This window comes from Pelophylax lessonae (assembly GCF_965119305.1).
Source record: "Pelophylax lessonae genome assembly, chromosome: 3".
NCBI lineage: Eukaryota > Metazoa > Chordata > Amphibia > Anura > Ranidae > Pelophylax > Pelophylax lessonae.
The window spans coordinates 47259081-47286861 of NC_138770.1; the positions used below are offsets into that span (position 1 = coordinate 47259081).

General features: G+C 41.4%; 1 protein-coding gene across 1 annotated transcript in view; it reads right to left on the minus strand.

The window, feature by feature from the left end:
• LOC309550300 (vomeronasal type-2 receptor 26-like) overlaps positions 1-27781 on the minus strand; it is a gene marked incomplete at both ends in the record, with an annotated part of 67610 nt that overhangs the window by 2984 nt on the left and 36845 nt on the right. Inside the window, 3 exons of the mRNA XM_082250702.1 lie at positions 3449-3572; positions 16504-17325; positions 25584-25875. Of these exons, the coding sequence (XP_082106828.1) occupies positions 3449-3572; positions 16504-17325; positions 25584-25875 (1238 nt within the window). The remainder of the gene's footprint in view (positions 1-3448; positions 3573-16503; positions 17326-25583; positions 25876-27781) is intronic.

Genomic DNA, 27781 nt, shown 5'->3' on the forward strand with positions numbered 1-27781 from the left:
CCCTCTTCCTGCCCTCCTCCTGACCCTCATTCCAAGCTGAAGCTCCGCTTTCGGTACTCTCTACTCACCGACTGAATCCCGCTTCCCAACCTGGCCAGTTGAGGGGGAGCTGGGACAGCTTGGTTGGGGCTGGCCAGGGGGAGAAAAGTCTCCAGTGGGGCATTAAACCGGCCTCTGCTCAGACACAGTTTACACCATCCATGCGGGGGGGGGGGGGGAGAGGCTTGCCCTCTGTCCTTGTCTTCAACCCGCACTCAGTAGGTTAGCGGCAGGGACTTTTTACTTCTCTTCACCAGGAATCCTTTGGGCATGTCTGTGGCAGAAGTGGTACAGCCTTTTTTATTTAATTTATGCAATTGCCCCCATGCCCCTTGGCCCAGTCCTCCCCTGTAGACAGGGGATTGGTAAATAAATGGCATGAGGGGCTGGACACTTTCCTGGGGGACATGTACCAATGCAAATATATATATTTTTTCATTCCGTTTGATGTGGAGCATCCGCTTTAGTAATTCCTAATGTGATTTATTATAAATGCAAAACTCCAAAAAAAATCTGCTTGGGGGGGGGGGTGCTTATTAAAAGGATTCCAGATTTTAATAAACTCTCTGCACAGAGACCCCCACAACTACCATGGCCAGGATTTTGGTGAAGAAGCTCTTTTCCTTCTCAACATGGGAAGCATAGCGCTTTGCCAGGAGGGTCGACCCCTGGCAAGGTACCCCCCTGGTATGCTTCAGGAGGGGTGGATAGTACATTCCCCCCCTTTCCTGGAGAGTCAGGCTGCATGCCCAGATAGAGCTTTGGTGTGGATTATTTGTGGGGACCTCATGCTTTTTTTTTTTTTTTTTGTGTGCAATAAGGGCCTGTTATGCATTGTGGTGGAACCCTCATACCCTTTTTAAACTATTCCCAGCTCCATTGTTTATATGGCCATGGTTTTTTTTTTTGTTATCTATACCAGACCCTTATTCTAGATAAGATACTCACACCAAAAAATCAGCATGGGGATTCCCCATAATTTATACAGGCCCTGCAGGTCTGGTATGATTTTTAAGGGAGACCCCATGAAAAAAAATCAAGAAAAGATAAAAGCACCAGGACCCCCAAAAATGTCATACTAGACATTTATTCAATCATGCAGTCTAGCAGACCAGGAAAGGGATGGCGAGCGTGCCCCATACCAAACACCATGCCCTTACCATTCAAGGGGGGATCTGGTCTGGTAATTTTGGTGGGTCAGCTAGCAGGTGGCTTTTTATAATGTGGAAGCCCCCTTTAATAATAAGAGGGCTCTCATATAATGACCCCCTCCACCACCCCAATGGGAATGAGTAAGAAAAAGAAAACGCAATACACAAAAAAGTGCAAAAGTTCCTCAGTAGGGGGTCTGAGGAAGTCGAGCGTCTGATTGACAGATGACGTAATGCGTATAGGGGGCAGAGTCTTCACCGGCAACCTGGAAGCTTACAGCTAGTTTGCTGCTCTATAATTTCGGTTTCCATGCACTATCAGTAGTGCCTGTACATGTGAGTTTTTTACCATTTTTTGTCCGGAATAAAAACCCCTGTTCATACTGAGAGCATTAGATCCTGTGCCTTTTATTTTTTATGTGATATCCATGATGAGATCCGTGTCCCCATGTTTGGCTATCTTCGGGCAGCAGTGCGTCTACTGAGAGGCGGTGAGAGAGCCGGCTAATCCCTGCTGGTGATTATTTGCTTATTTTGACCTTGTGGTGAAACACAGGTCAAAACTTCAGGTGAGAGGCCAATTATCTTAGGTGTTGGTGGTGGAAGACACACAGATTCACTTGTAAAACACTGGCTGGATTATCATCATCAAGCTAATTTTGCACCAATTCTAGCACAAGACCACTGGACTATTTGGATCTATCAATTATTTATATATTATATGAATTTGATTTTTACAAGCACTTTATTTCTATTATAGCACCTTAATAGTGCGCAGTTATTTGTACTATGGCACTTTAATACTGCACAGATTTATGTATTATAGCACCTTAATATTGCATAGATATATGTTCTTTTATTTTTATATATTATCACTGAATGCACCTTATTAGCGCTATACCGTTGTTTTGGAATACACAAAAAAAGCTTTTAACAAGCCCTTTATTAAAAGAAAAAAAGCCAGTGATATAGATCCACACCAGTCACAATGCCTGGTGACTTCAGAAAAAAAGACAACCATATTTCCATCCACAAGCTTTCAGCAGCAATCTAATTTTTTATTGCCTAAATATGGCTATTTGGCTCTATTTAGGCAATGATATTACTCCTTATCCCCAACCCATGGCTGGAGATTCACAGTCACATAAGTAAATAAGCCAGGTAACATGAGGGGTTAATAAGGATGTGGAAAGTGCAAGCATCCGCTGCTTCCTTAGCAACTGTTGACAGCAAGAAGTTGTCATGTTTGTCCACATTCCACATTTGATGTTTAGATGAATTTCTGAGCAGCAAGCATTTAGTTTGAACTTACATTTGGACCGATCATCCCTACTAACAAACGGTGCCTAAAAGCTCATGAACAAATGCATAGGGGTATTTAATTTGTGGAATTACCTCTGGGAGTGTGGCCTCTATCAACTTTCAAACTGAACTAATAAAAAATACTAATAATTCTATCAATCAAACTTAGAAAAAGCTTTATCATGCTGGAAGTCAAAGTGGTCTTCATTGTACAGCGCATCAAGAGCAGATGTAGAGACTAGTGATCGACCGATATAGTTTTTTTTACTGCCGATACCGATATTTTGGTCATTGGATATCGGTATCGGTTGATATTGGCACATTTCAAATTTTTTATTTTTTTTTATTTTTTATTTTTCACAGGTACAGTTGTGGAGGGATTTGGGGGTCTAAAAGAACCCAAACCCCTCCTCTGCACTTAAAAGCATTCAAAATGCCAAGTTTGGCTGTTTTGAATGCTCGCATTTTTTTTTTAATCTGGTGCCGAATACCCAGAAGTGATGTCATGACATCACTTCCCGGTTTTTACATGGAGACCCGATCAGAGCCAAATGCGGCTTTGATCGGGTCTTCGGCGACCGTGCAGGTAGGATGCCCGGGTCTCCCGGTGGGAGGAGCGGCTTCTCAGCCGCATCAGTTGTCATTACAAGACAGCCGACCGTCGGCTATGGACGCTGGTACTGGGGTGATGCCTCTAGCTGCAGGCATCACTCCAGTACACCACTTTCTTGGAATATTGGCAATATTGGTAACCTCAGGGGCCGATTCCAATATGTCAGGGAAAGTGAATATCGGCCCCCGATATATCGGCATTGCCGATAATCGGTCGATCCCTAGTAGAGACACAACCAATTGCATTCTGAAGGGTGTTTCCCATTAAATATCTATTTAATGATTGCTCATTATAGACGTATATGGAAGAAACAACATATGTAATAGTATAAATGTGCATATACCGCTGATATTGGATATCTCTCCCTCCGAGCATTGGACACAGTCATAGCAGCAGGAGTAGATTCCCGGCCTCGGAACTTTTCTGGTACCCGGCAAACAGTTTTCTGAACACTGAGACTTTGGAATCTGCAAATAAGGAAATAGGCTACAGAGATTTGCATGCTATGTTTACTTTTCTCTATGCTTTGAATCAAAGAATGTTGGGAATCAACAAAGAGTGGTGCAAGCACAAGCTTGCACCACTCTTCTAAACATAAACAATTGTGCAAATGATTCTCCTGATTACATTGTGTTCTGTTGTGCCTGTAACAGGTAGCACAGAGAACAGAGAGCTGGAGCTGCATGCCCCAATCTCTCTGCTGTCCCTGCCAAACTCTCCCTCAGCTTAGCGTGGGAGTGAGGAGAAAAGTTGTTAACCCTGCAGGCTTTGCTCATGTGGTCTAATCACTGCACAAGCAGAGATAAATATATAAGCTATCTGCTCTCTGTTCACATCACATATACCAGGTTGCACCTCCTGGGAATCTGTGGCAGTTTGCTATATGGAAAACTGCGTATTCCCTTTGCTAATAAGGTGCGGAGTCCCCATTAGTTTCTATTTTATTCTGAAATAGAAACTGGCATGGGGGGGGGGGCAAATATAGACCTACAACAGTTAAGTTAATGTGGAGCACTCCTCTCCAGACAGTTTACTGCATCATTACAATTTATTTCCCCAAAATGTTTACAGTTTGGCACCATAACATTTTATTTCTCTAGTCAAAAAGGAATTTTTAGTTTTGTTATTCAGTTGTTCTGTTAATTTCTTTCTATATGCTTTTTAGTTTGTTTTTACACATAAACTATATTACCAAAAGTATTGGGACACCTGCCTTTCCATGCACAGGAACTTTAATGGCATCCCAGTCTTAGTCCGTAGGGTTCAATATTGAGTTGGCCCACCCTTTGCAGCTATAACAGCTTCAACTCTTCTGGGAAGGCTGTCTACAAGGTTTAGGAGTGTCTATGGGAATGTTTGACCGTTCTTCCAGAAGTGCATTTGTGAGGTCAGGCACTAATGTTGAAGAGAAGGCCTGGCTCACAGTCTCTGCTCTAAGTCATCCCAAAGATGTTCTATCGGGTTGAGGTCAGAAATCTGTGCAGGCCGGTCAAGTTCCTCCACCCCAAACTCGCTCATCCATGTCTTTATGGACTTTGCTTTGTGTACTGGTCCAAATCATTTGGTAGAGGGGGGATTATGGTGTTGGATTTTTCAGGGGTTGGGCTTGATCCCTTAGTTCTAGTGAAGGGAACTCTTAAGGCATCAGCATACAAAGACATTTTGGACAATTCAATGCTCCCAGCTTTGTGGGAACGATTTGGGGAGGGCCCCTTCCTGTTCCAACATATCTGCACACCAATGCACAAAGCAAGGTAGGGATGAGCAGTGAAAGTGACCACTTAAATTGATTTTTTTTTCATTTAGAGGGTCTTTTTTAAGAAACAAATAATTTTTCTTCTTGTTTTACTCAAGGACAGGTCCAGGATAGTCATAAGGAGCTTCTGTATCACTCATGAGCCATTTAAAACCCTGTGTACCTTTGAATGCACCAAAAAAACACTTTAGATGTTCTTAGTAAGCTCCAATGTACTTGGTCAATTTTTCACCAACATTTTTGAGGAAACACTTAGTCCACTCTGATCCTCTTCTCATACCTTCTCATCCAAGATTTCTTACAGATCTAATAAATCATTAATCCTAGAAACATTTAACCATACCCTCAAAACCTACGTATCTCTTCAGACAGGTCTACAAGCAATAACTCATTCAGTCTCTAATCCTCCACTGCTTCCTCATCTGGCAAGGCACAGGGTGTCATGCCATTTACAAATACTCACCTCCCTTACCTCCCTATCTGTACTGCCTTATCCCTCTAGTTTTTATAGGCAGGGTCCACTCTTCCACTGTTGTATCACTACATTTTGTTAAACAACTGTATGTGTTTTCAAATACCTGACGTGGTTGCGGATACACGCACCCCTTTATCCCCTTTCATTGACTTATTCTCCATGTTCCAGGGCACCATTACATCTGCCAAGAAAAGTCTGCTTTACTTCTTCCAACTTGCTGCCAGAAATGTAATCCAGAGACACAGAAAATTTACTTTTTATCCTACAATTGCAGAGTAGAATATTGAGCTAATCTTTCTCTAGCACCTTGAAGGACTGATGGCCCGACACCATGACAGGTACATTATTTAACTGACCACGTGTACCACATGGATCATCTTCTCAGGTTCCCCATGATTCAAAGTCATTCCCCCATAAGTGTTTGAGGCACAAACGAATACCTAGGGATTTGCCCCCCACCTGGTCATCCAACACCCATCCTACCCAACCTGTTTTAATTTGTAACCTCGCTCCACTCTAACCTCTCTATTCCACTCTATTCTCAATTTCCCAATGTTAACCTGCTGCTGTTTCCCTTTTTTTTCTCTTTCTATTACCCTTTCCTTTTGGTTCTATAAGCCAGGATAGTGCACCCTAACATTCTTTTGCAATTGTAATATTGGACTAGAAACTCTCAACACTCCAAGTACCACCCCAGGTCCACTGCAATGAACCATCTGCTGCACCTTTTACAGTATCTCTAAAATTTTAGAGGGTATAACCCAACTTGATGTTTATGCTGAGGTTTGAACTTTGCATGTATTTATAGATGATGTCCATTTGCATCTAAGTGTTTTTTGTAAGTCTTTGTAAAATTAAAAAAAAATCTTTACTTTAAAAAAAAAAAAAAACTGCATGTACTAATTTTTTTATAGATCATGTTATTACTTTTTACTTTCCAGCTCCATGTGAAATGATGGCAATGTATAAACACAATAAAATAATAAAAATAAAAATAAATAAATACATCGTCACCAGAATGGGAGTATAGGGGACACGTGTTCTGTAATAAAGTGATTGTCCTCACATAGAGATGTATGCTTCCTCCCACTCACGTCTACAAGATGTAAAGGGAAATCTCCCACCATGGAAAAGTAAACAATTTATTATTTTAGATACATTTAATTTTTATGGAATTTAGAGAACATATCTAACCTTATTAATTCCAGTTTTCCATACAATGTTCTTTGCCCTGATGGAGAAATTCTGCTGGGATCCATTTGTTCTAAAGGTATTGCCAACTTGTCTAATAAGTAGAGAGCCGTTGATTAAAGACTTCCAATTCATAATATTCAAAGGCGTGACAAGTTCCCCATTTTCATCAAAAAGCAGGTCACCCTTCAAGCTTTTCAGATTTTTTACCCAATAATAAAGCTGGTAAATGAAAAAAAAAAAAAAAAGTATATATCTATATATATCTCTATCTATCTATCTATCTATCTATCTATCTATCTATCTATCTATCTATCTATCTATCTATCTATCTATCTATCTATCTATCTATCTATCTATCTATCTATCTATCTATCTATACTGTATATATATATATATATATATATATATATATATATATATACAGCATCTAGGCTTCCTCCACAGAAGGCTTTCTGTGACAAGCAATTGTGAAAAAACAAGAGATTACGGTGAAACACATCCATCATGGAAACCTATCTTATCTAATATCTTAATATAGATTTATTTCTATCCAATTTAGGAGATAAATACCCAATCACTAAGAAGCTTTAACTTGTTCATGTAATTAAAAAAATAATTTTCAATCAATTCAAATCTGTCAATTTCATTAAAACAATCCCTGGTGATCCTGACATAAAGGAACTTCCTCGTATGGGGCGAGAGCGATGTCCCAGTCTCCGAATCGTACTCCTGTGTTATCACCCTGTCACACATTCTCCCAAAGGAGACTACAAGGGGCCATTTCAACACACATTAGGCAGGTATGGGCCACTGTTGTCACCCCCCCCCCCCCCACGCCATGCAGCCATCGCTGAACTGAATATGTACAGGACAAAGAAGGAAAGAAAAAAGAAGAAAGGCGATAGCAAGAAAAATAACACATTGTTTTTGATACAAAAAAGATGTATCCAGTTAGGCTTTACATTAACATTATCAAAAAGAATAAGTAAGTTATTTGGACAAAACCAGATTACCAATTGCTCTGTACTGCAAACTTCTGGCGACTACAGTTTCTGCTACACCGGAATTGGTCCTGTTGTCTCTGATACCTGGCTTCGTCCGGTCAATCAAGAGGGATATTCTTTGGTTCTTCTTGGTGGCTGGCAGGATGGTGATCCCCAAACACTGGAAAACTGTACACGTACCCTCTAAACATGAATGGGCTCTAGAGCTGGATACAATTTAGGGACATGGAGAGTCTGTTGGCCCGGGGGGGGGGGGGGGCAGAGAGGAACAGTTCTCCATCACATGGTTGCCCTGGGACATGTTTAGATGTTCTGGTGGCTTCAAGTCCTGGATTGGAGCACCCGTGGTACCGGGTGCAAGCAGGCTGTAGTGGGGGGTGCGTATCCCCCCCCCCCATTCCTCCCTCCCTTCCTCCCTCCCTCCCTGTCTCTTCAGGTTCTTTCCCTACTTCTGTTTCTACTACACCTAGCTTTACCTTTTCCTCTATATTTCTGATTATATGTCTTTGGTTCCCTATGCAGTTATCCATATGCTTTAACCTGCTATTCTCCAGTATTTTACTATGGACTACCTTGATATTTGCTACCAACATCATCACTTGATTGCCTCCCTTGTGTCCTTGCCCGCTACGGCAGTAATTGTACCAATGTTGATATTCTTGCTGTCAAAGCTGTGACATGTAGCATTGAGGTACTGTTGGCTAACCTATATCTCAACTCTTCAGTCATATTCTAATGGACCTGATGATCTCCATACGCTGTATACAAATCCTGATGTGTGCCATGTTTGACTTTTCCATGTGTTTTTATATTGTTTCTGTTCTTTGCAATACTTTGTAAAATCTCTCTTTCTTTCAATAAAATAAGATGGAACTAAACCAGATTACCAGTGCTTGTAGCACCAACATACCATGGTATTAAGAGCTGAGGACAAAGATGGAGGACACAAGACTTTTCAGGTGCATAGACATAATATTACACAAAAAGTACTTAAAAATTTGCAAAATGTATTTAGTTACAAAAATGTGGTTAAAAAGATTTGTACAACCATGTTTTGTCATCCATCAAACATGGGAAACATATTCATTCATCACGCTAGTAATTCAACATGTTTCGCCATTCTGGCTTCTTCAGGAAAAAGCATTGTGAAAATACTGGTAAAACAAGCAAAAAACATAAATTAAAATATTGTCAAGCAATCAACATTGTATCCATGTTACCACATGGTTTATTAACATACAGGTAAAGGTAAGGTAGCACCCACCAAGCAAGTCATAGTTCCCAGCAAGAGTTCACTACCTCCAAAGTTGTAGAAAGGCAATGGAGCAAAAAATGGGTTCCAAATGACAGGAGCCTGTCCAGAATAGCCGCACATGCCTACCAACCGCGGTCACTAACCTACAGCCGGATCTCCTGCAGGGGAGGTAATGGGGCCACAGTAAATCTGGTACAAAGATAAATCAAAAATAATAATGAGTATGTCAAAAATATATAATTGTATTCCTAAATGGCAATTGGCATAATCTACTCGTTTCAAACATGGCAATCACTCACTTTTTTGGATTTTTTCTGAAACTACATGGAGCCTATATGCCCACCAGATGGCATCCTAGAGACTTATTAATTTATTCCCTAGCACTAAAACACCTTGAATTGTACATATGGGTAAGAACAAGCTTATAGCATAACTTAAACATAGATTTAGACTGGTATATAGCTTAGTTCAAGATTAAAAGTTATAGACACAAGTGGACAGAAAGCATCACCCCAAAGGGATAAATTATACCTGTTATGATCCATTTTACAAATATGCGGATCTGCAAACAGCTGATAATTCACTGATAATTCACTTAAATGATGATGTAGGACCAGCTTGAATCTGTAGAAAGGAAAAGCATGCCATCACCTAAACACCTTCAAAGGCATAGGGGAGCATGGGGACAACTGGGTAACAAATAATAGGAGAAGGAAATTCCTTCTAATAAGAAAAAAAATCTGCCCCACCGATGTGCAACGTCAAGGCGGGGTGTGGATGCAAAATAGAGGGCTGCACATGCGCATAGCGGACTGCGTTCACCCCTCTGATGGTGTCATGACCTCATCCAACCCCCCGCAGGTGTGGCCAGAACTAGGGATCGACCGATTATCGGCAATGCCAATATATCGGGGGGCCGATATGCACTTTCCCCGATATATCAGAATCAGCCCCTGAGGTTACCGATATTGACGATATTTAGGGAAAGTGCTTGTACCGGAGTGAATCTTGCAGCTGGAGGCATCACCCCGGTATCGGCGTCCATAGCCGACGGTCGGCTGTCTTGTAATGACAACTGATGCGGCTGAGAAGCCGCTTGGCTGTCATTACAAGGAGTGGGAGGGTACGTCTCCCCCCTCCCACCGCCTTCCGCAGCTCACCTGGGTCTCCCGTCCCACCGGGAGACCCGGGCATCCTACCTGCACAGCCACCGAATACCCAATCAAAGCCGCATTTGGCTCTGATCGGGTCTCCATAAAAAAAACCTGGGAAGTGATGTCATGACATCACGTCCGGGTACTCGGCGGCAAATTGAAAAAAAATGTGAGCATTCAAAACAGCCAAACTTGGCGTTTTGAATGCTTTTAAGTGCAGAGGAGGGGTTTGGGGTCTTTTAGACCCCCAGATCCCTCCACCACAGTACCTTTCAATAAAAAAAAAAAAAAAATGTTAAATGTCCAAAAATATCGGCCGATACCAATATCCGATGACCAAAATATCGGTATCGGTATCGACAATAAAAAAATTATATCAGTCGATCACCAGCCAGAACAATGTTGTACAACCATCAGCAGATTCAAATTTTGAAGTTCATCCGCGGCCGCAATACCTTTATTTTCAAACACTCCTACTGCCTCCAGGTGCATGGAGTTGCTATGGGAGCATAGTTCGCTCCCTCATATGCAAACCCATACCCGGGGGGGGGGAGGGGGTGACGGATTGTAAACTTCTCTTAGATGAGAATCAGATGGAAGAATTGAACAACATACTGTAATATTGTGGTATCGCTATATAGACAATATCTTTATGATTTGAGCAGGATCAAAGGAAGAACTAGTATCATTCTTGGACAACTTGAAACACAACACTTGCAACTTGAAATTTACATTAAACTATCATCTGGAAAGAATAACTTTACTAGATGTAGGGAACTCTTGATGGGAACTATGACTTGCTTAGTGGGTGCTACCTTACATTTACCTATATGTTAATAAATTATGTGTTAACATGGATAAAATGTTGATTGCTTGACAATATTTTAAATTTATGTTTTTCGCTTGCTTTACAAGTATTTTCAACACACATTTTTCCAAAATGGCGAAGCATGTTAAATTACAAGCGTGATGAATGAATATGATTCCCATGTTTGATGGATGACAACACATGGTTGTACAATTGTTTTTTTTTACCAATTTTTGTAACTAAACACATTTTGCAATTTTTTTAGTACTTTTGGTGTAATTAACTAAAAGAAAGAAACAGAACAAATGTAATTATGCTATATATCTGAAATGTCTAAAATTAGACTGGGTTCATGATTTTGTAAGTGAAATAGAAAACTCAAATTTACATAAAAGTTAAATATTGTTCACAATTAATAGTAATAACTATGGCACAATTTTAAATCAGTTGCTTTAGGATATGTAAATCTTTCTGGGTTCAGCTGGTGAATGGTGTTACGAATCTTGCCCATTAACCACTTTAGGACCGGAGGATTTTCCTGCTTTACGTCCAGGCCACTTTTTGTGATTCGGCACTGTGCAAATTTAACTGACAATTGCGTGGTCATGCAACGCCGTACCCAAACGAAATCAACGTCCTTTTTTTCCCCACAAACAGAGCTTTCTTTTGGTGGTATTTGATCACCTCTGCGCTTTTCATTTTTTGCGATATTAATAAAAAAAAGCGACAATTTTGAAAAAAATAACAATATTTTTCTACTTTGACAGTTAAAAAATATCCAATGTATTCAATTTATGTCATATATTTAGGCCAAAATGTATTTAGCTACATGCCTTTGACAAAAAAATTCTCAATGAGCGTATTTTTAACCGCTTTAAGACCGGAAGATTTTACCCCATTCCTGACCAGGCCATATTTTGCAATTCGGCACTGCATTACTTTAACGGACAATTGCGCAGTTGTGTGATGCTGTACCCAAATTAAATTTATGTCCTTTTTTTCCCCATAAATAGAGCTTTCTTTTGGTGGTATTTGATCACCTGTGCAATTTTTAATTTTTGTGCTATAAACAAAAAAAGAGCGACAATTTTGAAAAAATAACAATATTTTTCACATTTTTTATATGAAATCCCCCCCCCAAAAAAAAAAAATGTAAAAATCAAAATTTTTTAACATTTTAGGCCAATTTGTTACATATTTTTGGACAGAAAAATTGCAATAAGCGTATTTTGATTGGTTTGCGCAAAAGTTATCACAGCTACTAACTACGGGAAATTTATGTCATTTTTATTTTTTTTTTTTAACTAGTAATGGCGGCGATCTGGCGGCGATCTGCAATTTTTTTTGTGGGACTGCGACATTGCGGCAGACAGATCGGACCCCCGACTGACATTTTTGACACTTTTGGGGGTACCAGTGACATTACTACAGTAATCAGTTCTATAAATATACACTGTTACTGTAAAAATGACACTGGCAGGGAAGGGGTTAACTTTTATTGGTGATCAATGGGTTAATGTATGCCTGGTGCTTACTGACGTGTGTGGGGGGAGGGGACTGGGTGACACAGGCACAGATCGCAGGTTCAGCTATGCTGAATCCTGCAATCTGTCCCTGCCTGTCATTTAGGAGATCCGCCCGCTTTGTTTACACAAGCGGACGGATCTCTACACTCGATCCCCGACGATCGGGGAAGAGCGGCGGTGATCACCACCTCTCCTCCCCTGGCCCGACTCCCGCTGTGACTGAATACAGCGGGAGTGAGCCTCCGGCGGCGCGCGCGCGCCGCCCACAAGGTTAGGAGTCCAGCTACATAGACCTATGTCGCTGGATGATAACAAACCACTTTGCCGCAGTACGCTCATCCGGCAATCGCACAGTCGGCAAGTGGTTAAAGTTTAGGGGGCTGACTTTTGTTATCCAGTTTTGGCCATTTGTAGGGCTAATAAGCAAGCTTTTTTTAACCACTTGCTGATCGGCCGCAGTACATGCAGTATCTCACAAAAGTGAGTACACCTCTCATATTTTTGTAAATATTTTATTATATATTGTCATGTGACAACACTGAAGAAATGACACTTTGCTACAATGTAAAGTAGTGAGTGTACAGCTTGTATAACAGTGTAAATTTGCTGTCCCCTCAAAATAACTCAACACACAGCCATTAATGTCTAAACCGCTGGCAACAAAAGTGAGTACACTCCTAAGTGAAAATGTCCAATTTTGTTGCCCAATTAGCCATTTTCCCTCCCCGGTGTCATGTGACTCATTAGTGTTACAAGGTCTCAGGTGTGATTCGGGAGCAGTGTGTTAAATTTGGTGTTATCGCTCTCACTCTCTCATACTGGTCACTGGAAGTTAAACATGGCACCTCATGGCAAAGAACTCTCTGAGGATCTGAAAAAAAGAATCGTTGATAAAGTTGGCCTATGCTATAAGAAGATTGCCAAGACCCTGAAACTGAGCAGCAGCACGGTGGCCAAGACCATACAGTGGTTTAACAGGACAGGTTCCACTCAGAACAGGCCTCACCATGGTCGACCAAAGAAATTGAGTGCACATGCTCAGCATGATATCCAGAGGTTGTCTTTGGGAAATGTGACGTATGAGTGCTGTCGGCATTGCTGCAGAGGTTGAAGGGGTCAGCCTGTCAGTGCTCAGACCATACGCCACACACTGCATCAAATTGGTCTGCATGGCTGTCGTTCCAGAAGGAAGCCTCTTCTAAAGATGATGCACAAGAAAGCCTGCAAACAGTTTCCGTAAGACAAGCAGACTAAGGACAGGGAATACTGGATCCATTTCTTTTGGTCTGATGAAACTAAGATAAACTTATTTGGTGCAGATGGTGTCAAGCGTATGTGGCGGCAACCAGATGAGGAGTACAAAGATACCAAGTGTGTGCTGCCTACAGTCAGCATGGTGGTGGGAGTGTCATGGTCTGGGACTGCATGAGTGCTGCTGGCACTGGGGAGCTACAGTTCATTGAGGGAACCATGAATGCCAACATGTACTGTGACATACTGAAGCAGAGCATGATCGCCTCCCTTTGGAGACTGGGCCGCAGGGCAGTATTCCAACAAGACAATGACCCCAAACGCACCTCCAAGACGACCACTGCCTTGCTAAAGAAGCTGAGAGTAAAGGTGATGGACTGGCCAAGAATGTCTCCAAGCCTAAACCCTATTGAGCATTTGTGAGACATCCTCAAATAGAAGATGGAGAAGCGCAAAGTCTTTAACATCCACCAGCTCCGTGATGTCATCATGGAGGAGAGGAAGAGGACTCCAGTGGGGACCTGTGAAGCTCTGATGAACTCCGTTTCCAAGAGGCTTAAGGCAGTGCTTGAAAATAATGGTGGCCACACAAAATATTGACAATTTTGGCCCAATTTGAACATTTTTCACTTAGGGGGTGCACTCACTTTTGTTGCCAGCGGTTTAGACATTAATGGCTGTGTGTTGAGTTATTTTGAGAGGACAGCAAAGTTACACTGTTATACAAGCTGTATACTGACTACTTTACATTGTAGCAAAGAGCCATTTCTTAAGAGTCGGTTCACACTAGCGCGACTTGTCAGGCGACTTGTCAGCCTGATAAATCGCGCTCCCTCGCGGTCCATTGACCGCTACAGGACCCGTTCTAATAGGAGCGACACAAGTCGCTCCGACTTAGAAAAAGGGTCCTGTACTACTTCGGGGCGACCTCGGAGCGACTTGCATAGACTTCCATTATGTGAAGTCCCTGCAAGTCGCTCCGAAGTCGTGGTGCATGGTAATGCACAAGTCGCCCCCGAAGTAGTACAGAGTCGTAGGACAACAGACAGTATGGATGGAAGGGGGGATTGGGGTCTTTTTAATCAGAGATTATAATGGCACCTGCCCCCATATGCAAACAATGGAAGGAATTCCAGCAAGGGCATAGGCCTGTCCCTATGGAAAGGGTCAAGACTATGTCCCTACAAGAAGAAAAGGGGGTTTAAATGTGCCTCTACGAACAGTCAAAGTATGCACATGTTCTTGTAACATAGCAACAGTACACAAATGTTATTTTTTTTAAAAAATTCATAAATCTTTATTAATACATAGTAAAAACAAAAAGTATATCACTCTAATAGATAAAGCAGTCAATACATAGTGACAGGATTAGTACAAATACGGATAGAAAATGCTGGAGCTACGCGTTTCGCATTATGCGCTTCCTCAGGGTCCAGCAAAGGAGAGTATGTAAACAGAGATTCAGTCTTTAATAATCTAAAGGTACATAAAACAGTTATTAGATTTGTGAATATACATATATGTCTTATAACATTTTTGTTATTCTCAGTTTGTTATTTGCAGCTATCAATTGTATGTTACTTACACTATTATCTTAACCTTGAACACTTCAGTTTTACTCTAATTATTTAACAATTATATAAATAGATCAAAAGATAGATTTTCCATAAATATAGCTGGTTAGTATATTGGTTCCTTGATTTTAGGGGCTCTGGCTCCCCCTTTCATACAACATGATTTTAAATTAAACAAGTATATTCAACTCTATTCACTGTGACGTCTAAATTGGGGTAAGATAATTTAATACCTTAGTATGTCATTTCTTTAGTTTATAATAAAGTGAATATACCTCTTTATATATACCATTTATCTTTTTTGGTCTCCTCTATGCCTCCTCTATGGATGGACTGTCCCCTGAGCCATTATACTCGGGTGAACTAGCCTATCCTTATCACTGCCCCCCCTGTGGGCTACGTGGTAATTCACACTCTACAGTTTTTCCCCCCCCCCTCCCCTTTTTGATCACTGTTCTCTCATATTCATCCCTCTTCTCTTTCTCCTCTTCCCCACCCCTTTCTACTCTTTCTGTTCAGTGTGTGGGATTTAGTTTCTTGTCCTTCTGACAAGCAAAGCATAAAAGAGTTTGTCAAACAGAAATGGCTTTTCTCTCCCTCCCTTTTATCTAAAGGAATCTATAAACATAGGAACCAATATACTAACCAGCTATATTTATGGAAAATCTATCTTTTGATCTATTTATATAATTGTTAAATAATTAGAGTAAAACTGAAGTGTTCAAGGTTAAGATAATAGTGTAAGTAACATACAATTGATAGCTGCAAATAACAAACTGAGAATAACAAAAATGTTATAAGACATATATGTATATTCACAAATCTAATAACTGTTTTATGTACCTTTAGATTATTAAAGACTGAATCTCTGTTTACATACTCTCCTTTGCTGGACCCTGAGGAAGCGCATAATGCGAAACGCGTAGCTCCAGCATTTTCTATCCGTATTTGTACTAATCCTGTCACTATGTATTGACTGCTTTATCTATTAGAGTGATATACTTTTTGTTTTTACTATGTATTAATAAAGATTTATGAATTTTTTAAAAAAAATAACATTTGTGTACTGTTGCTATGTTACAAGAACATGTGCATACTTTGACTGTTCGTAGAGGCACATTTAAACCCCCTTTTCTTCTTGTAGGGACATAGTCTTGACCCTTTCCATAGGGACAGGCCTATGCCCTTGCTGGAATTCCTTCCATAGTACAGAGTCGTGTCGCCCCAGTGTGAACCGACTCTAAGTGTTCTCACATGAAATGGTATAATAAAATATTTACAAAAATGTGAGGGGTGTACTCACTTTTGTGAGATACTGTATATTATAGTATTTATTATTATACAGGATAAAACTACTTCATATATCCAACAAATCATCCTTATAACAAAGTCATTGCTTACCTGGTGTGGATAGTTATGTGTCTGGGTTATCTTACGTTGGGCCTTTTTGCCTAGAGACAGATACATGTTGTGTAGAGCATGAGCCAATGAATAAACTGCTTCATATACTCGATCAGTTAAACCCGAGCTTTGGAAACTAGTGAAATCACTGATACATTCAGTCCCAGAGCAGTTGTGAAGTAAAGGTATTTTATATACACCTATATAGATTCTACTACGGAGGTCATTATTTGAACAGTGTAGATTTACCAGACATATGTGTCCCAGTAACCTGTCCTCAGGATGCTTTACAAGTTGAAAACTATCATAGAAATGTTTCGTATCAGGAACAGGAAGAACAAACATGTCTATAGCCAGACTACCTTCAAAAGCTTTTCTGTAATGCTCCACAAGAAACGTTTTTGAAGCAAATGTTGGTCCAAAAATTAAAGTCTTATCATGGAGCACATAGCTTACTTCTCTTAAAAGATCAGCCATGAATGAAGAAAAGGTCCCACAAAGAATTACAACCTGAGCCGATGACCTTCTAATAATCTCAATGTTTTTTCTCAAAATTTCATTTACAGCACTTAGTGCAACAAACTTTATCTTTATCGTGTAGGCAATACAAATGCCCTTTATATCCAGATATTGGGTCAGAAGTTGGGTTTCTTCATTACCACTGTCATCATCAGAAGATATAAGTCCAACCCATGTCCAACCAAAGAATTTCAGAAGACCAGATAATATGAAATAAATGGCCTGGTTACTCTGAACGGTCCGGAAAAATGATGGGTAGTCATGCCTGTTGCTTAGTACATAGCTGGTTGCACCATAGCTGATCTACAAAAGAGTTACTGGATTTCTTAATAAAATTGTACCCATATGAAAAAAGAAAGCTTTAGAAACAGAGAAATGTGACTTGTTTTGACATTGTGTTTAATTTTGATTTTAGTATTTTTTTATCGCCTGATTTTTGTTTTATGATTCCAGTTTCTTTTTCTCAAATTTTAACCACTTTACGTCTGCTCACAGTAATATTACTGCGGCAGAGTGGCTCGTTATCGTCTGACGACGAAGTTTTAACGTCGTCAGACACTCCCCCTTCTTGCGCGCCGCCGGAGGCTCGCTCCCGCTGTTTTCATTCACAGCGGGAGTCGGGCCAGGGGAGGAGCAGCGGCGATCGCCGCTGCTCTTACCCGATCGTCGGGGATCGAGTCTGGAGATCCGCCCGCTGTGTGTAAACACAGCGGGCGGATCTCCATAGTGACAGGGAGTGACAGATCGGACTGTTCAGCATAGCTGGACATCCGATTTGTCCATGACTCACACAGTCACCTCCCCTCCTACACGTCAGTAAGCACCAGGCATACATTAACCCCTCCCTCTCCAATAAAATTAACCCCTTCTCTGCCAGTGTCATTTTTTACAGTAACAGTGCATATATATAGCACTGATTACTGCAGTAATGTCACTGGTACCCCCAAAAGTGTCAAAAATGTCAGTCAAGGGTCCGATCTGCCTGCCGCAATGTCGCAGTCCCGCAAAAGAAATCGCAGATGGCCGCCATTACGCGTTAAAATAAAAAACACCAAAAATGACAGAAATCTTTCCCTTTGTTAGTAAACGCAATAACTTTTCAAACCAATCAAAATACGCTTATTGCGATTTTTTTTACCAAACATAGGTAGCAGAAAACAAATTGGCCAAAATTTTTTTAAAAAATTGGTTTTTACATCTTTTTTGGGGGGAATTTCATATAAAAAAAATGTTAAAAATATTGTTATTTTTTCAAAATAAACGCTCTTTTTTTGTTTATAGCGTAAAAAGTAAAAATCGCACAGGTGATCAAATACCACCAAAAGAAAGCTCTGTTTGTGGGAAAAAAAGGACGTAAATTTCGTTTGGGTACGGCGTCGCACGACCGCGCAATTGTCAGTTGAAGTCGCACAGCGCCGAATCGCAAGAAGTGGCCTGGACGTAAGACAGCAAAATCCTCCGGTGGTAAAGTGGTTAAAGTGAAGAAATAATTGAGTTGTAGATTTTGTTTTGTCTCAGACAGTTTTTATTTCCACATAACTATAAAATGTAATATAAAAGGATCTTCAAGGGGGTGAGTTAATACATCTTATTTTATATTTACATTTGCGCTCAAACATTTACATCCGTCTAGCAAAATTTGTGACAGTTAGCCATTTTTGCTGCCAACACCACAAAGCAAGTTTACTAAGTGAGACCACAGCCAAATTCTGATGTTTGAAAAGAAGTCAACAAAGGCCTATGAAAATTAACCACTTTACCATCGGAGGATTTTCCTGTCCAGGCCACTTTTTGCGATTCGGCACTGAGCGACTTTAACTGACAATTGCGCGGTCATGAAACGCCGTACCCAAACGAAATTTACGTCCTTTTTTTCCCACAAACAGAGCTTTCTTTTGGTGGTATTTTACCACCTCTGCGCTTTTCATTTTTTGCGATATTAATAAAAAAATGCGACAATTTTGAAAAAATAACAATATTTTTCTACTTTGACAGTTAAAAAATATCCAATATATTCAATTTTTGTCATATATTTAGGCCAAAATGTATTTAGCTACATGTCTTTGACAAAAAAAATTCTCAATGAGCGTATTTTTAACCGCTTTAAGACCGGAAGATTTTACCCCATTCCTGACCAGGCCATATTTTGCGATTCGGCACTACATTACTTTAACAAACGATTGCGTTTTTCCCCACAAATAGAGCTTTCTTTTGGTGGTATTTGATCACCTGTGCGATCTTTACTTTTTGCGCTATATACAAAAAAAGAGCGACAATTTTGAAAAAAAAAATAACAATATTTTTCAAATTTTTTTTATATGAAATTCCCCCCCCCCCCCAAAAAAAAAATGTAAAAATCTAAATTTTTTAACATTTTAGGCCAATTTGTTTTCTGCTACATATTTTTGTTAAAAAAAAACGCAATAAGCGTATTTTGATTGGTTTGCGCAAAAGTTATTGCAGCTACTAACTACGGGAAAGATTTATGTCATTTTTATTGTTTTTTTTTAACTAGTAATGGCGGCAATCTAGCGGCGATCTGCGACTTTTTAGCGGGACTGCGACATTGCGGCGGACAGATCGGACCCTTGACTGACATTTTTTACACTTTTGGGGGTACCAGTGACATTACTACAGTAATCAGTGCTATAAATATGCACTGTTACTGTAAAAATGACACTGGCAGGGAAGGGGTTAACTTTTATTGGTGATCAAGGGGTTAATGTATGCCTGGTGCTTACTAACGTGTGTGGGGGGAGGGGACTGTGTGACACAGGCACAGATCAAAGGGTCAGCTATGCTGAATCCTGCAATCTGTCCCTGCCTGTCACTTAGTAGATCCGCCCGCTTTGTTTACACAAGTGGGCAGATCTCCACACTCGATCCCCGATGATCGGGGAAGAGCGGCGGTGATCACCCCGGCCCGACTCCCGCTGTGACTGAATACAGCAGGAGCGAGCCTCCAGCGGCACGTGCGCGCCGCCCACAAGGGGAGGAGTCCAGCGACGTAGGTCTACGTCGCTGGACGATATCGAGCCACTTTTGCCGCAGTACCAGCTCAGTGAGTGGTTGGCAAGTGGTTATAAAAAACATTGCTACCATGAGGTGTGACAAAATTGTTGGCAAAATTAATTCAGCATGTTATCAGAAATTATTGGAGGAACATATGCATTCATCAGCCCAGAAGCTGTGCATGGGGTGCACTTGGACTTATCAACATGCCAATAAACTAAAACACAAGGCTAAGCCAACCCTTCAGTGTCTACAGCAGAAAACAGTGAATGTTCTAGAGTGGCCATCAAAATCTCCTAACCTCAAAATCATTAGACTACTTTGTGGAGATCTCAGACATTCCGCTCATGCTGAACAACCTTACATAGTTACATAGTTACATAGTAGGTGAGGTTGAATAAAGACAATAGTCCATCCAGTTCAACCTGTGTAGGTGTGTGTGGCTGTAATCATCTCACATACCCCTGAATGTTCTGATACTTGAGATGTACGTCTAAGAGTCTTTTGAAAGCCACCATACTTACCGCAGAAACCACCTCTTGTGGTAGAGAATTCCACAATCTTGTAGCCCTAACAGTAAAGAACCCCCCTCGTTGCCTGAGGTTAAAACGCTTCTCCTCTAATCGCATTGTATGTCCTCGAGTCCTCATGCAATCCCTTCGAATGAACAGCTTTTTTTCTAAGCTGAGATCCCCGTTAAGATATTTATAAATTGCTATCATGTCCCCCCTCAGACGTCTCTTCTCCAGGGAGAATAAATGAAGCAATTGCAGACGCTCTTCATAATCAAGGTCCTCCAATCCCCTAATTAGTTTAGTTGCCCTTCTCTGGACTCTCTCCAGCTCCAACACATCCCTCCTGAGGACTGGCGACCAGAACTGGACAGAATACTCCAGATGCGGTCGGACCAGAGTTTTATAAAGTGGAAGGATTATAGTCTTATCTCTGGAATACATCCCTTTTTTTATGCATGCTAATAATCTGCTGGCTTTGGCAGCTGCCGCTTGACATTGCATGCTGTTGCCTAATCTATCATCAACCAAGACTCCCAGATCTTTCTCTATTTTTGATTCCCCCAAGGGTTCCCCTCCTAACGTGTATTGTGTTTTTATGTTTTTAGTCCCCAAGTGCAAAACCTTACACTTCTCCACGTTAAACCTCATTTGCCATGTCGTTGCCCACTCCGTTATTTTGTCCAGGTCATTCTGTAGGATATTTGCTTCATGCTGTGCAGTTATTGCCCTGGCCAATTTTGTGTCATCTGCAAAAACTGCTATTGAACTACTGATCCCGTCCTCAATGCTGTTTATGAATAAATTGAACAAGGTTGGTCCCAGGACTGAGCCCTGGGGCACCCCGCTTACCACCTCAGACCAGTCTGAGTATGCGCTGTTTATTACCACCCTTTGGACACGGCCTTTTAGCCAGTTTCGTATCCAAAAGCAAACCCTGCTGTCGATACCTGCAGACCTTATTTTATAAATTAAGCGCTTGTGGGGAACTGTATCAATGTAACGCTCCTGCGTTTTATGTATGATGTGGATTTACAGCTGCAGAAATATTCCACTTCAGTAGTCATGTAGAGAAACGCTGAGACACCAATCCCAACTCCCAAAGACTCATCATGTGTGGATGATCTCAATTCAGCAAGTAAATACACACACTCAATAAGAAGTTCCTGGAGTGATCTATGTATATAGTAGTATAGAGGTGATAGGCTGAAGAGACAGGTTGAGTAGAGACGATAGGTGACAGACACTTGAGAGGAATGTTCTTGAGAATGAGATAGTAACAGGTGGGATGCAGATAGGTTAGCAATTATGTATGGTAGTAGATGATAGGATAGCAGATGACATACAGGAGAGACTAACCCAGTGCAAGAGCAGATGATAGTAGGCTCAAGAGCTAGCAATCTAGATAGTGCAGATGTAGTAACAGTCCTTAGTATGCAGAGCTAGACAGTGTAAGCTTTAGTATGAAGGTTATTGAGGTTTCCCCTGTGGGGTACTTATCACTAGTAGCAATGTAGCAGAGGAGAGGTTCGACAAGAGCGGATGATCCGGTAGCGGGATACAGGGATCAGCGCAGCGTGGTTCCGACAGCGAGGTATGCTTGCAAGCATGAGAGCTTCAAGACAGGTTAGCATCAAGGCACGTCTAGGCACACAGCAGGTTGAACGAACACATGTGAGTGAGAGCTAGTGATTTAAATAGCTGTTCAGTCCGGCGCTCAGTGATGATGTCAGCACTCTTAAAGGGAAACACACCTATATGGGCTTCATCTATCTAGGTAGATGGAAAGCACCCGGAAATGATGTAATAGGAGGCACTGAGAGTGCCAGAACCTTACAGTACCCCCCCCCCCCCGTAAGGCCGGCTCCGGAAGGCCTCTAAGGCTGGTTGTTGATATAAGAATCGGAAAATACTGGTTGCCGATATGAGAATCTGATAAGACTGGTTGCCGATACGAGAATCGGATAAGACTGGTTGCCGATACGAGAATCGGATAAGACTGGTTGCCGATACGAGAATCGGATAAGGCTGGTTGCCGATACGAGAATCGGATAAGACTGGTTGCCGATACGAGAATCGGATAAGACTGGTTGCCGATACGAGAATCGGATAAGACTGGTTGCCGATGTGAAAATCGGAAAAAAACTGGTTGCCGATGCGAGAATAGGATAAAATTGGTTGCCGATACGAGAATTGGATCAGGTTGATAACCGATCTGAGAATCGGATCACTTGTTGCTGATATGAAAATCGGATCACTAGTTGCCGATATGAGAATCGGATCAGGTTGGTAACTGATGTGAGAATCGGATCACTTGTTGCCGATATGAAAATCGGATCAGGTTGGTAACCGATGTGAGAATCGGATCACTTGTTGCCGATATGAGAATCGGATCACTTGTTGCCGATATGAAAATCGGATCAGGTTGGTAACCGATGCGAGAATCGGATCACTTGTTGCCGATACGAGAATCGAATCAGGTTGGTAACCGATGTGAGAATCGGATCACTTGTTGCCGATATGAGAATCGGATCAGGTTGGTAACCGATGTGAGAATCGGATCACTTGTTGCCGATATGAGAATCGGATCAGGTTGGTAACCGATGTGAGAATCGGATAGGACTTGTTGTTAGGGTGTCTGCTACATGAACCCCTCACTAAAATCGAACGCATAAACATCCGAAGTAGTCCTAGCAACCAATGCTTCTTCAAACATCCTCAGATCCTTCCTACATACCACCGTGCCATTAGAAGCGCGTACGCAGTCAGGTGCAAGAATCTCAATGTTTTCATTGGAAGCTAAAAATGTGCTTGCAAAAATAAGAGTATCCTCAGGAGGTGGTACAGGAGGTTTTTTAGAACGTGGTATCGAGTTCACTGGAGTTGAAGGAATATCTATTCCAATATTTGTCAAAGTCTGGGTGTCCTTTTCTGATATAGGACGGGGACAGGGCTGACAACAGCCTTGGTAATCTCCAGGCTGTTTTTCAGGGAAAACAGTCTGGATTCGCCTGGCCTCCATTGGGAGAGCCTTAGGCCTGGGGGGTCGGGTTGGGCAAGATGTAATGAAATGTCCCCTTTCTCCACAATAAAAACAAAGGCCACAGATTCTCCTGTGATCTTTTTTTTTTTTGTAAGGACAACTTAGTATGTACGGCACCAATCTCCATAGGTTCCTCATCCATCTCTGTAGGATCAGGGTTCAAATGAGATGTGTCAGAGTGACAAGGCTGACTGTTTAAGGCAGGCTTGGACCATGACCAGGCAGGATCACCATATTCATTTGGTTTCCTTTTTTCCCTAGGTAGCCGGGGTCTGCGGTTACCTGGAGCAGGTTTAGGAGTAGATTTTTGGGAGGGGAGACACTGGGAGTGCATCGCAATTGCAAATGATTCCCAATTGTCTAGGATCGGACTTTTTTCTTGCAGTTTCTCGTATGCCCACGTTTTCATTTTGCCAGAAAGCAAATTAATGGCAGCATGCACTTTAATAAAGTCATTATGATAGGTCCTGGGTTTAAGGATAAATAGGAGCTCACAATCCATACGAAAAAAAAGAAAAGAGGAACGGGAACCCTCAAACCTGTCTGGTAGAAGGACAAGAGGTTCTGGGGGTTGAGCAGCAGTAGGCTGTGTCAGTCTGGCCACCTGCTGCGTCAGAGCCTGATTGTCTTCTTTTAATTCAGTAAGTGCGTGTATTAACGCAGTTACTTGTTGTGTTAACTGTGTCACCTGAGTGGTCATTTCTGCTGAATCCATTTTATCGGGTTCGTTCAATCTGTAACGCTCCTGCGTTTTATGTATGATGTGGATTTACAGCTGCAGAAATATTCCACTTCAGTAGTCATGTAGAGAAACGCTGAGACACCAATCCCAACTCCCAAAGACTCATCATGTGTGGATGATCTCTATTCAGCAAGTAAATACACACACTCAATAAAAAGTTCCTGGAGTGATCTATGTATATAGTAGTATAGAGGTGATAGGCTGAAGAGACAGGTTGAGTTGAGACGATAGGTGACAGACACTTGAGAGGAATGTTCTTGAGAATGAGATAGTAACAGGTGGGATGCAGATAGGTTAGCAATTATGTATGGTAGTAGATGATAGGATAGCAGATGACATACAGGAGAGACTAACCCAGTGCAAGAGCAGATGATAGTAGGCTCAAGAGCTAGCAATCTAGATAGTGCAGATGTAGTAACAGTCCTTAGTATGCAGAGCTAGACAGTGTAAGCTTTAGTATGAAGGTTATTGAGGTTTCCCCTATGGGGTACTTATCACTAGTAGCAATGTAGCAGAGGAGAGGTTCGACAAGAGCGGATGATCCGGTAGCGGGATGCAGGGATCAGCGCAGCGTGGTTCCGACAGCGAGGTATGCTTGCAAGCATGAGAGCTTCAAGACAGGTTAGCATCAAGGCATATTCGATGACAGATTTTGACCGTTACAAAGTCATGAAAGCAAAGAAAATGAGGAACAAGATAATCAGACATGAGATGAAGAAACTCCAGAAAGAGGCTACCAAGCCAGCAGCATAAATTTCTCTTAAAAGAAATAAAATCTGTTTAAAAAAAAAAAAAAAAGTTCTGCTGTTTCTATTCTCCCCCCCCCCCCTTATCTGACAGTAATGTTTGCCCCCGTCCCCACCCACAGCCTTCTGGGATGCTTTGCAGTTCCCAGAATGCTGCAGGATCATTCACAGTGTGCAGCCTTGCTTGTACATGCACAGTGGGAACTCAGCTATGAAGTCGCAAGGAGTCACTGCCAGCTTCCCAAAGTCAACATGGCGGCACCAGGGACCTGATGACTGGTGAATAAACGGCTCAACAGGTGACAATGCAAGCTCCCTGGGCAGGTAGGTGTCCTTTTATTTTATTTCTATAATGACCGAAGATTCTCTATGACCTAAAATTTCGCCATCACTGATTTCTAAGATTTGATTCCCATTGATTTCAGGGTAGACTTTATAAAGTTACTGACAGGTCCACTTTGAGTTGCAATGTGTAAAACAAGAGTTACAAAGTTTTATGTCCATACCTGAGTGTAGCGATATAGGGCCAGTACCTGGGCTATATCAACTGTAGTTGCAGAGTTTTGGTCACCAATAAAACCGGCTAAATTGGCATGTTTCCTACAGGAATAATTCGGCACTGTCTGTCCTGGTCCAGATAAGATCTGTAAGACGCTTTTCACAGCTTTCCTATTGTCATTACATGAATCGTACATATGATATCCCAGAGTCATATTTGGTAAAATTGTCGGGTCTTTATTAATTTCATCGATGGCAAAACGAATAGTCAACAAATATCGGTAATACGGAGGCATAGGCCTAGGGGGGAAAAAACATAATTTCAATTAGTTATATGTTTAGGGCACAATATGACTAGTGTTGAGCGAACACGGACTGTATTATTCGTTTTCGTACCGAATAATTGGATTTTTGTTACCCGAACACGGACCCGAAAACTTTACTGTATGTTCGGGTTAAAAAGTTTGGTCATTTTATTTCCTGTTTTGTATGTAATGGCGCACTTTTAATGGCGGGCTTTCAACAGCCAATCAACAAGCGTTTAACTAGTGTGCGCCATCACAGCCATGCCTAATAATGTATTAGTAGCTGTGATTGGCCATCTGAAGCATGTGACCATGTCTTTATAAGTTCGAGAGCCCCTGCGCGCCGCGTCATTCTGCTGTAGTTTAGGGACAGAGCACACATCATACGTGCTGGCTGCTGATTAGGGAAAGACAGTGATTCTGTGAAAAATTGTGTCCAAAAAGAATGCAGGGACAGGTCAGAGTGCAGGCAGGGAAAGTTATTAGAGCATTTTAGGGCGAGGCTGGAGATTAGGCAGGGTCAGTCTTCTACATCGATTTTGCTGTGTGGGGGGAGGTGCAGTGAACAATCTTATTGAGCATATTAGGGACAGGCTGGAGATTAGGCAGGGACAGTCTACATCGATTTTGCTGTGTGGGGGGTGGTGCAGTGAACAATCTTTTTGCCCTCACTTGAGCCCACTGAGGAGGAGGAGGAGGAGGGAGAAAAAAATCTATTTTTATCAGTCTGTTGTGTGCAGTGTTCAGCTATATTTCACTACAGATTGCTGTTCTAATCTGTTATTAAAAAATTAATTTAAAGGGGAATTTTTTTACATTGGCAGCTACATTTTGCTGCCATTTGCAGCACTCTAGCCCTTTCCATTGGTTTTTTAGAGCCATTTTAGTGCCTGAAAGTTCGGGTCCCCATTGACTTCAATGGGGTTCGGTGTCCGGGTAAAGTTCGGAAAAAGTCCGGAACACAGACCCGGACTTTTCTTTCAAGTTCGGCCGAACCCGCCGAACACGGAAATCCAGGTGTCCGCTCAACTCTAAATATGACAAATAATAATGTTTTATAAAATATATTTAAATCTTAAACAAACACCCCCAAAATCGCTTACTTTTGCAAAGTCATAGAAATCAAAGTTATTTAGAAGAAGGCATTGTGAGTTTTTTGAAGTTTTAATTTTTTGCCACAAGTTTTTGGAAAATGAAGAAGGTAAATAAAATTTGATTTTATTTCACAAAGTTGCCATTTTAACAAGTTATTTCTCACACACAGCATAGGCATACTTACCATTACACCCTAAAACACATTCTTCTACTATTTCCTAGTATGGTGATACCAGACATTTTTGCTGCTTAGATGCATAGAGGGACCCAAAATCCAAGGAGCATCTTCTGATTTTGAAGGAGTATACAAAATACACTCCTTCCGAGTATGGGAATACCACACGTGTGAGACTTTTTCAATGTTTGGACTTACAGTGTACTGTAATGGTCGCTCCTGTCAGCGTCACCTATAACAGTCGCTGTTCTTATAAGCCAAGCAAGCTTAGCCTACTGGTATATGGCTGCCCCTAGGAATGCCATACTCACTGTCCAGGAAGTACAAAAGGCTGAAGAAAAGAAAAACAAAGGGGTTTCTGGGAGCGGGAGGACGTATGGGTACATCTACCCACATCTAGGCTCCTGCCCTGTTATTTCTGTGCAATCGCCAGATGGAAAGCAGTTAAATAACACGCCTAGGGGATGACCTTATCCTGCTTGTGAAGGGGCACATCTCAGAAAGTGTTTCAAAAGCACTGACATTTACAAAGGAAACATTTTTATAAATGGCTAGCAAATGACATTTCATTTTGGACTTCTTTGTTTAAAAAACAGTACAAGGGTCTGAAATTTATTTTGGGGACCTTTGG